This window comes from Melopsittacus undulatus, chromosome 4 (assembly GCF_012275295.1).
Source record: "Melopsittacus undulatus isolate bMelUnd1 chromosome 4, bMelUnd1.mat.Z, whole genome shotgun sequence".
Lineage (NCBI taxonomy): Eukaryota > Metazoa > Chordata > Aves > Psittaciformes > Psittaculidae > Melopsittacus > Melopsittacus undulatus.
The window spans coordinates 28,287,598-28,299,598 of record NC_047530.1 but is presented as its reverse complement, the minus strand read 5'-3'; the positions used below and the strand labels follow the sequence as shown (position 1 = coordinate 28,299,598).

Here is a 12,001-nt window from a genome sequence, read left to right as displayed (position 1 = left end):
CTTCTCTGCCCACCTGTAGCTGTGCCTGGGATTGCTCCCACCCAGGTGGAGGACCTTGCACTTAGCATGGCACTTGGCATCAGCCTATCTCATCAGATTGTCAAGGTCCCTCTGGATGGCATTCCTTCCTCCAGCATATCAACCGAATCACAACCGAACCACACAGCTTGGTGCCATCGGCAAACTTGCTGAGGGCGCACTCAATCCCACTGTCCATGTCAGCAACAAAGATGTTGAACAAGACTGGTCCCAGCACCGATCCCTGAGGAACACCACTCATTACTGGTCTCCAGCTGGACATTGAGCCATTGACCACAAATCTTTACATGCAGCCATCCAGCCAGTTCTTTATCCACCAAGTGGTCCACCTATCAAATTGATGTCTCTCCAATTTAGAGACACGGACGTCGTACGGGACAGTGTCAAACGCTCTGCACAAGTCTAGGTAGATGATGTCAACTGCTCTACCCTTGTCCATCAGTTCTGTAGCCCCATCACAGAAAACCACCACATTGGTCAGGCAGGATTTCCCCCTAGTAAAGCCATGCTGGCTGTCACCAAGCACCTTGTTGTTTTTCATGTGCCCTAGCATGCCTTCCAGAAGAATCTGCTCCCAGATTTTGCCAGGCACAGAGGTGAGACTGACTGGTCTGTAATTCCCTGGGTCATCCATTTTCCCCTTCTTGAAAATGGGGGTTATATTTCCCTTTTTCCAATCGTCGGGAACTTCACCTGTCTGCCATGATTTTTCAAATATGATGGCCAGTGGCTTTGCAACTTCTTTTGCCAGCTCCTTCAGGACCCGTGGATGGATTTCATCAGGTCCCATGGACTTGTCTATGTCCAGGTTCTTAAAGTGGTCTCGAACCAGATCCTCCCGTACAGTGGGCCCAAAGTCTTCATTCTCACAGTCCCTGTGTTTGCCTTCCAAGACTTGGGTGGTGTGGTCAGAGTATTTACCAGTGAAGACTGAGGCAAAGAAGTCATTAAGAACCTCAGCCTTCTCCAAATCCAGAGTAGCCAGTTCTTCTGATAGCTTCTGGAGGGAGCCTGCATTGACCCTAGTCTGTTTTTTATTCAGTACGTACCTACAGAATCCCCTCCTCTTATCCTTAACATCCCTAGCCAAGTTTAGGTCTAACTGGACCTTAGCTTTCCTAACCTGGTCCCTAGTTTCCCAGATAACATCCCTGTATTCATCCCAGGCCACCTGTCCTTGCTTCCACCTTTTATAACTCTCTTTTTTCCTTTGAATTTCCCTCAGCAGCTCCTTATCCATCCAAGGAGGTCTCCTGGCCCTCCTGCTGCACTTCCTTCTGGTCGGGATGCAACACTCCTGAGCTTGCAGTAGTTGATCCTTGAATATTAACCAAAAGTCTTGGGCCCCCCTGCCCTCTAGGGCTATATCCCATGGAACCTTAATAAGCAGGTTCTCAAAGAGGCCAAAGTCTGCTCTCTTGATGTCCAGGGCAGTGAGCTTGCTGCATGCTCTTCTCACTGTCCTGAGGATCTCGAATTTGACCATCTCATGATCGCTGCATGCAAGGCTGTCCTTGAGCATCACATTCCCAGTGAGCCCTTCCCTGTTGGTGAGCACGAGGTCAAGCATAGCACCTCTCCTTGTCAGCTCCTCTATTATTTGCAGAAGGAAGCTGTCTTCTGCACAATCAAGGAACCTCCTGGATTGCTTGTGCCTGGCAGTACCATTGCTCCAACAGATATCAGGGTGGTTGAAGTCTCCCATGAATACAAGGGCCTGCAAGCGTGAGGCTGTTCCTATCTCTCGCTGAAGTGCTTCATCCACAGATTCCTCTTGATCAGGTGGTCTGTAACAGATCCCCACAGTAATGTCTCCCATTGCTGTTCTCCCTTTAAACATGACCCACAAACTTTCTGTTGACTGCTCACCTGTTCCCAGACAGAGTTCCATACTCTCCAGCCTATCCCTAACACAAATAACAACTCGCCCTCCCCGCCTGCCAGGCCTGTCCTTCCTAAAAAGCCTGTAACCTTCCATTCCAACACTCCAGTCATAGGAGCCATCCCACAATGTTTCTGTGATGCCTATTATATTATACCCTCATATATGTGCACACATCTCTAATTCCTCTTGTTTGTTTCTGATACTACGGGTGTTTGTATAGAGGCACCTGAGCCAAGCTCCAAATGAATCCAGCGCATTGTCTGCAGCAGCTGGAATATCTACATTGTTCCAAGCATTTATTATAGGTGCTGGCAACTGATGGGGTGTGTTGGCATGGAATGATGCCCCTCTCCCCCAACACATCTAGTTTAAAGCATCCTTGACCAGTCTGATCTCTACCAAAACTGCTCTTCCCCTTCTTTGACAGATCAGCTCCACCAGCCTCCAGTAAACATGGCCTACTAACTTGGTTCCCATGTTCAAGATGCCCAAACCCCTGACTACGGTACCACCCTTCTAACCATTTATTAACCTGGTCAATTCTCTTAGCTTTCCTAATATCCTCCCCTGTATCCTGGAGAATTTACAAAAAGACAATCTGAGCTCCAGAGCCCCTAACCACCTCTCCCAGGGCTTTGGTGTTCTTCTTTATGTTCTCCAGGCTACTGCTATCTGTATCACTAGCACCCACATGGATCACTAGAAGTGGGTAATAGTCAGCGGGACTATTTTTTCTCTAAGTGGGAATTTTCTCTCTAAGTCAGATGGTGAAAAACCTCAGATATGACAGAAAAAGGAAAAATAAGTACACAAACCTAGCTACTACTTCCACACAAAAGAGAAACCAGAGGAAAACATTTGCAAATGGTATACAGATTGATAACAATGGCAGCTTGATCTGAAGTAGTGTTTGTCCACTTTCTGTTAGGAATAGCTAACTTGCTTCCATCAGTACACTTATAGCTTCATTATTCAACACACATCCAATTACAAGTTTCAGGGGCTTTTTGTAACTCCATCTATCACTGCTCAATTCCATTTGTTTCAGGCAGATTTGATGGGATGCTATTTTGACAGCAATGCTACAGACCAGTCTGTCAAAACGCAGTGCTTTTAGTTACCATATTTCAGCTGAGTATTTCTTGAACTTCAAAAGACACAGGAGCAAGACAAAGTTGTATTTGAGAATGCAGCAACTGTAGTTATTGAAGATTTCTTTAAATTTTTTTATTATTTAAGCCTCAATAATTCTAAGTAACTTCATATGCTGGCTTTTCTGCCAAGCTAATTAAAATTCCCCCCATATCATGCAACACAATGATTTTATGATTCATCTATTAGTGGAAACTTTGGGAAGTAACTTCACATTCTTTGAAGAAAGACCTCTAACTATTTTATTCATGCTACATCAAATTTTGCTTGATCAGGCAACGTGTTATCAATCATACTGTAATTTCAAGACGTAAAAAAAAAATTATATCATTTTAAATGAAGAGAACAGCAGTAACTCAAGACAATTTCAATAAAGGGGTATGCTGCAAAATCCACCATAAAAATTCCTTCCACATGATATACTAGGTATTATAATAAGAAAGTAGATTCAGTTTATCATAATAGGAAAATAGATTCAGTCTCCTGCTGATAGAGACAAGCCTAGAATTTCTGCTCCATTTAAAAGTATCGATTACATTTCACAATAAAAGCATAACTATGCTTTGATCAACCTATAATGATAGATTCTGCTCCAGGAGACCATGCCAGCTCATTTCACGAAGTATTACAGACTCTAATGGCAATTTTGAGTATGCAGCATATTTGCTTAGATTCCACTAAAGAAAAACTAGGACACCACAAGTCTCATTTTGTTTCTTCCCTGAAGGCTGCTGTGAGGTATTACTTGCATGTGAATTGCTGCAAGATAATAAAACATCATTCAAACCTTTTTGTGCCCTGTGCTACTTACAAGATTTAACTTCAGAAGTACTGTACACATTGCTAATAACCCTTACAAGTACACAAAACACTGCTATAGAAGTGCCACCACACAACTGCTTTTTGCTAGAGGCAGAAGTAGAGAGGCACCAGCATAGCCTCTCTGGGTTCAAAGCAGCCAGTGGCTCCCTACCCCTCAAAGAAAGAATTTGTAAGAGCCTCTTTTTGACCTGCCTGTAATTCCTTCATAAGGCAGCAGGATTACAAGTAGGAAAAATAAATTTATTCCCCACTTCTACACTAAAAGGCACGGATCTATTAAATACTGTTAAAAAGCAACAGCTACTTCATGCCCCTAGACCATATCTAGCACTGAAAAGATAAATATTTACAAGAAACATATGACTGCCAAGAGAAACTACTTGGGCATTTGACAATGTATAATGGGATCTGTCTAGTCCTCTGCATGCCTACACATTTTAAAATCTAATTACAGAGCTCTATTTAATAAACATCTTGAACAGATGTACCACCCTAGAAAATGGTGTGAAATCCTCCTCCTGAATGCTGTAGACAAAATGGCAAGGAGATGACTAGTGAAGCCTTTTCTAAAATAAAAGTAGGTTTGTATTTGTAAGGGGGCCTACAAGAAATTTGGAGAGGGACATTTTATAAGAGCATGTAGGACAAGGGGAAATAGCTTTAAACTGAATGAGGGCAGACTAGATCAGATATTAGGAATCGATCCTTCACAATGAGGGTGGTGAGACATTGGAAGAGGTTTCACAGAGAAGCTATGGCTGCCCCATTCCTGGCAGTGTTCAAGGACAGGTTGGGCAGAGCCTTGGGCGACATGGTCTAAGGTGAGGTATCCCTGCCCATGGGAGGGGTTTGGAACTAGATGACCTTTATGGTTCTGTCCTGGGTTCAGCAGTAGCACTCATTTTTCTCCTACTTAGTAGCCGGTGCAGTGCTGTGGTTTTGACTTTCAGCCTGGGAACAATGCTAATAAAACTGATGGGTTTAGTTGTTGCTCAGTAATGTTTACTCTGACCAAGGACTTTTTGAATCTCATGCTCTGCCAGGGAGGAGGGAAAGTTGTGAGGAAGCAGAAACAGGACACCTGACCCAAACTAGCCAAAAGGGTATTCCATACCGCAGCATATCATGCCCAGCATATAAACTGGGGGCAGTTACCCAGAAGGGCATGATCATTGCTCTGGCTGGGCTCAGTATCAGTCGGCAGGTGGTGAGCAGTTGTATTCTCTTCCCTTGTTATTTCTATTACCATTATTATCACTGGTGGTAGCAGTAGTGTTTTGTGTTACACCTTAGTTACTGGGCTGTTCTTAACTCAATCCGTGGGAGTTACATTCTTTCGACTCTCCTCCCTATCCCTCCGGGAGTGGGGGGGAAAAAGGGGGCAAGTGATCAGTTGCATGGTTCTGAATTACCAGCTGGGTTTAAAGCACAACAGGTCCCCCCAACCCAAACTGTTCTATGATCAGTAAATGCATCATGACATAATGGCTTTTTATTTCGAACTGAACGATGAAGAGCATCAACAAAACCTTCCACATACCAAAGAAAAAGTGTTTTTTGGAATTTTATTGAAGCTTTGGAACTTCCTCCTCTTTAAACCTACTCAAATAGTGTTTCAGCATGCAGATCTGCCTGTTTTCAGGTCTAAGGATTTAGCTTCATTCAAGATAGAGGAAGATAAAACATGAATACATGTAATAAAAATGTTGTGGCTGTCATTTTTTACAAAGTATATATATGTATGTGTGTATATGAACTGGGCAAACCTTTTACTGCTGTTAATTATGATATACACTGAAAATACATACAGCCTTAAGTGGGACTTCACAGCATGGATATCAAAGATGTTAGCGTTAAAGTTCTTCCTTGATATGCTATAACACCACATACAGAATTTTTAGCCCAGAGCACAGGTCTTTACATGTAACAGTCTGTGGGCTGTCTTACTCAGACCTCCGAAAGTTAAAAGTGTCAGAAACGCTGAGACAAGAGAAAAGTCACAAAGTAAGTAAATTTTTTCTGTGCTAAGGATACCACTGTGCTTTCAGTGGTGATTAAGAAAAGAAGTAACACTGAATATCAATAAACTACTTTTTCAGTTGCAAGCCAAGGCATAAAAGAAAAGTGTTTATGAAGTATTTATGTTATTCACTGCTAAGATCATTCTTCAGGCTGTCAGGGTTGGAGGTTTCTTTAAGCAAGATTTATCTTCTTAAAAACTGCCTTCTTTTAGATTCATCACATAACTCTGTATTATTTATAGCTTGACAGTACTTAGTTCTACACTGATGTTTTTCTGCACTAGACTAAAAAGCACATAAACGTAATACCTGCCCCAGTTACGACTGGGATAAGAAGATACTTTAAGGGCACTTCAACTTATTTACAGTTAAGCAAGATACTTACTTATAAATAATACTGTTAGGACAATAAGTACCTCCATTCTCCATTTACAGGAACAGGAAAAGGACATCAGAAAAAGTTATCTTCAAGACTGTTACTGTAACAAGCTCCTTATCAGAGATCCTTCTAGCAATAAGGAAGTAATTCACTCATATGAGACACAATGCCAATACTATGATGAATACTGATGATCAAGCATTTTCTATGCTCCAATAGTTTCACAGAAAATTTGAGGAAGAGTAGAAAATGGCCAACAGTATTAACAGATAGCTACTGCTCTTGATCTGGGAAAACTAGCAGTCATGGTTTGGTTATTAAAAAGACCCACTTTATTTAAATAACCTGGCATTTGTTTACTAGCAAGTGGCAATCAACTCATTGCATACATAGGCAAAACAGATGGACAGTACTGAATTTCATGCATGACTGAGCTTGAATGGATTCAAACTGGTGACCTAGAAAATAAAAGCTCTGCATAGCATAACTGCAAGCAAATCAAATCCAGTGTGTACGCCATCAAGTCATTTATGTAAGTGACAAGATAACTGAAAAATTACCTATGAATGTCTGTTGTGCCTGTGAATTTCCCCCTACCCTTGGGGAACACGAGTGAGGGTAGTTAGATGCATTAGCACCCATTTTCTTCAGTCACTCAGGCATTCCGCCTGCTGGCTCTTCAATGTATAATCCCATAATCCTTTATAAATCTTGAGTCCCAGGTCCAGCATTCTGTTCCTCCATTTCTGAAAAACAAACACATTAATAAGTTTACTCACATTTATGTTTTTAGTAGGTATTATGTGATTTGGATAAAATAAACTCAAGTCCCCAGAACATAGTATTTTCATGAGTTAAAAGCACAAACATTTCCAATATAGATTTTTCCTTGAAGGATTAAAAAGATAAACACTTTTTTTCCCCTCAAAAAAATAATTTGTAGTTTTTCCAACCATTCACAATTCAACATGAAAAACTACAACAAGAAACAGGAAGGCTATCAGACTTTTAGCTAAGAAATCTTCAAGTAGGAGTTGGTCTAAATATGCTCCCTTAACTATACCAAGAAACATTTTTTTTATACATACTGATATGTTTACATACTCTTATAAAATCCACAGATTGAAATATACTGGCTGAGAAAGCAGAATAAACCAATCCCACTGGAAGCTATAACACCATTACTGCTTTCAGCTGCATTTTGATTTCATATCATTCACATAGCTCTCATTCAGTGTTACTTTTCAAGTTTAGACTAGTATCTACAATTAGGCTTATAATAGTAAAAATAGAGCACTTAAGCATTCATCTACAGTCTCATTAGGCATTTGAAAACGTCCTAAGAAGTAAATCCTGTAGAAATATGAACAGGAATTGTTAAACATACAAGAAGCACATTCTAATTTGGTTTTATATTAGCAATGTTAAATTATGAATACTGCAAAGTTAACACAGTGAAAGAACCGCCTACTGTCAACTGAACACACATTCAAAACACAAAGATATCAGAGTTATACCAAGGTAATGTCTACACCAAGAAATACTTAGACTCCACTCAATACTGTGAGTATGTAACTAAGTTCCACCATGTTGTCACTGGTGTACCTGTATTTGCTATATGCTCCCAACTCTATCTCCTTTCTCAGGAAATGTTAAATTGGACAAGAGCATGCCATGCAAGAGTGTGTGTCTGAAAGCAAGCTGCAGCACTGTTCCAATTTCTTTTCCCTGCTATTTCTGGCATGAGGAGTTCAGAAGGAGTTACTGTGATGCTGGGGAGATGAGATATGACTCTAAGTGGAGAGGCACACCTGGCCTCTTAGTCACAGATGCAGTATGCAAAGCAGATCCTGGGGAGCAGAAAGTGTGAGACAGGCCAGGAAGAAGAAGGCTGCAAATTGCTACAGGCACAGCGGGAAGCCAAACAAGTGCTCCAGGGCTCAAGCACTGGACACATGAGGAGGATGAGTAGAGAAAGGTTTGGAAACCTGGCTTATAGATGTGGGCATGTGAAAAGATGAGAGACATGGAACTGGAGCATTGTGGAAGCATGACTGAGTGCATGATTTCCCCATCTGATGTCTTTGAATAAGACTCCTAAAATCAGGCCTCTCAGCATTTGTGGTCTACAACATCATATGCTGTCAAAAAGAAACCATACTACCTCACACTAGACGTTATGTGCAGGCAAAATCAGCTCTAGAGAGCATGTAGCCCAGGTCTGTCCTGCAGAGCTGCAGCTTGCCGATCATTACCTTAATGCTGCTAAGGCAGGAGACACAACATTAACAACATAGCGTATTTCCTGGTGTTATACAAGCCAACCTACAGGCTTGCAGCTGCAGCAAGGGGGAGCTCCCACGCCTCACCTCCCTAGCTAGTTGGCAATGTCTCCTCAATTGCACATGACCCGATGCTTTGTCAAACTTGTCCCTGTGCAGATTCAGCTTGTAATATTTCAGGAAACCGAAAATTAAAGCACCTTCTTATACGAATAGCAAACCTGCTCAGAATGAAGTTACAATAAGTGCACGCACACAATAGGCAGCATCACATCACCAAACACCAGTACATGTTCTCAGCAAACACAAGCTGCTGGATTGGTTCAGTCTTAACCAGTGCATGTACTCATTTTCTTCCTTGTGCAGAAATAAACTATCTACTTCAAGACAGCCAAATCCATATGGATGCAGACCTCTTCTCCATATATGAAGAGCTCCATAGATTCAAGGTAAAAAAAAAAAAAATCATTAAAACAGCAAGACTCCAAATGAATTGTGTACCCACAGAATATGTTGCTTAAATGTGCTGTTCATTTCCAGATGGAATTAGCTATTTTCAGTACAAGCTCTGTGGAGGTAAGAGTCACCTTTCAGTTTGCCAACTCTCTCAGAAAGGCCAGCATCCTAGAGCAGGTATTCCAACAACTTCCCCTTTCGCAGCTAAAATTGGACTTGGTTCATTTGGACAAAAGGCCTGGAATAATGCCATTGCTATTTCACTTTCCTCTTCTGTATTTAGCTGCAGCATGATAACTTGTCTATTAGAGATCAGGAAGAACTGAGAACTATTAGCAGAAACAGGAAACAGCCCAGGAGCTATGTAAAAAGAGGAACGGAGGAAGCTGTTGATTTTGTGTTTGTTTTTTGTTTGGCCTGTTGTTTCTTGAAGAGTGGTTGTTTTTTGGTTTGTTGGGGGGGGTGGTGGTGGTGGCATGTCCTGGGGAGGATATGAGGGGTTCTTTTGTCTTTTTCGTTAGTTTTTTTTTGGGGGGAGAGGGGGGCTAGCGAGCACTATACATAACCAAGTCTCAGGTTTGAAATTAACACCTTCCACCTCCTTCACCTTCACAATAAACATGCCCTGGAAGATTGAAGGAATGTGAAAAAGGAATATATGCAACTGTTCAACACCATTAGCATTCAATGCTTGAATTTACAAAACAACATTCTTTAAATTAACTGAAAAAAAACCTAGAAAAACTTCTATGATTTCTGATATATAAAATAATTTTATTCAGAGGCTTACCACAGGAACTGTTACACATTAAGCCCAAGTATGGTGCAGAATAAATTCACTCCCTTAACTTATGTAGCTTAAATAATATATGACAGTGTAAAAACAGTGACATACTAAAGTAGTTCACATATATACAAGATACACATACGTACAAGATATTTTTAATATAAATTATATATGCATATTATGTATACAATTATATAAGTAAACCCAAATATGCCAGGCTTCAGTGAAGGAAGAATTAATCAGAATATGTGCCATGGTCACTCATTTTACAGATACGAAGGCTTCTTGTGCCTCCTTTCGAATTCAGTCATGCACTGCTTCCTCATGTGTATGCTGGCTAACTTCCTGAGTATTTTGCATCTTGAATTCAAGCACACAGTAGGTCATAAAGTGTATTATGCCCCATAGCTCAGAACTGATCACATAATGATCATAGTTTTAGACCCACTACTGTCATTAACCTCAGGTATCAACTGATAGTACAACTTTTGTATTTTTTATTACATCACTGAAGTTTATACGGTAATACTGTATAACCCATACTGCATTTCCCAAACTTTTTAAATTATAACCTGTGTCCTGGAGGAAGCTCTGCCTTCCCCTCTTCACTCTTATACCAATGTTAAAACCAGACAAGACAAATTTTACACAGAGTCAGTTACCCAACTGGTTTGTTATGGCAGCACAGGAATACTTGTGCCAGCAAAGCTGGAAGAAAGAGGAATATGAGAATGAGCTGCTAGAGCCAGGACTGCACCTTTTGACAGCAAGGCATACTTGAACCACTCATAGATTTAGGTGGTGTCTTGTTTTGAGCAGTAGCAGTCATTTTTCTCCTTGGTAGCTGGTGCAGTGCTGTGTTTTGACTTTCGGGCTGGGAACGGTTGCTGGTAGCAAGTATGTTTTGAGTTACTGCTCAAATGTTTGGTTTGTCCAAGGCCTTTTCTGAGCTCATGCTCTGCCAGGGAGGAGGAAAAGCCGGGATGAAGGAGAGACAGGACACCTGACCCAGGCTAGCCAAAGAGGTATTCCATACCATAGCACATCATACCCAGGAGGTAACCGGGAGAACCCAGAAGGGCTGGAGCTCTGGGGGGATAGAGGAGGTATCAGCCAGTGCTCGGTCAGGCAGGGTGGGGTGAGTTATGGGTCAGTGGCTGGTGAGGTGTTGTATTCTCTTCATTTGTTATTGGCTTTATCGTTATTATTATTTGTGGTAGTAGTAGCAGTAGTGATCTGTGTTATGCCTTAGCTATTAAATCATTCTTATCTCAACCCGTGGGGGCTACATTCTTTGGATTCTCCTTCCTAACTCTCTGGGAGTCGGGGGAGCAAAGGGGGGAGTGAGTGAACAAGCTATGCGGACTTGGTTTAAACCACGACGGGTGGCTAGTTTTGGATGATTTCTTTTGTTTTGCTAGTGTCCAATTCAGCCTCTACACTAAGCCTAAACTACCTGCACAGAAGTTAGTCTTTGCACATAATCTACTGAGCCTAGTACAAATGTAAATACAGCTCAGTTACCGCATAAAATGCCAAAGGATGTTCTTTACATGGGTGAAAGGCAGCTGTAGAAGAACTTAAAAATGAATAAATAATTCTGAGCCCCAAACAACCAGATCTTCATCTGCAAAGATTTTATCTTTCCTTGCAGAAGTTATCCTGCATACCAAAAATTTCCCTATTTCAGCCTATCTGAAGAAGTTTCTAGATCTAATTTTAGCCTCAGAATAGTCACAATTTTTTTTTTTGTTTGTTTTAAAACTATCACCATACCTCCAGGTGAAACTTTTCTTGCCTGTTAAGAGATGATAATGCATCCACATAAGCATCGTCAAAAGCAAACTAAATGCAACATCTACTGAATGACTGAAACAGGATCTCATTAAAAGCAGTGAGCTACACACAGATATGTGCTATATATGTACACATGTACACAGGGAAAAAGTTAAACTATGTCAAAGCTTGTTTAAAAAGAGCCTGCACTACAGAAATAGTATATGAAAAGTTATACAAAACCAGGAAGCTTTAGTTACCATCCCAAATGCTACAAAAAGCACAGAAGTTACTTTCAGGTAACACTGATACTCAGAGCAAAATGAAATTTTAAATAAACACAAATCTAGTTAGAGATTTCAGCACCTGAAGTAAGTTTCTCAGTCTTCTCAATACTTGTCA

The 12,001-nt window shown here is 41.0% G+C and overlaps 1 protein-coding gene across 2 annotated transcripts in view; it reads right to left on the bottom strand.

Annotated features, from left to right (window-relative positions):
* BTBD7 (BTB domain containing 7) overlaps positions 1–12,001 on the bottom strand; it is a 59,544-nt gene that overhangs the window by 30,420 nt on the left and 17,123 nt on the right. For both annotated transcript variants that reach the window (XM_013129178.3, XM_005149517.4), the window contains exon 2: positions 6,859–7,044. In XM_013129178.3, coding sequence (XP_012984632.1) covers positions 6,859–6,940 — 82 coding nt within the window. In that variant the 5' untranslated portion in view covers positions 6,941–7,044. The remainder of the gene's footprint in view (positions 1–6,858; positions 7,045–12,001) is intronic.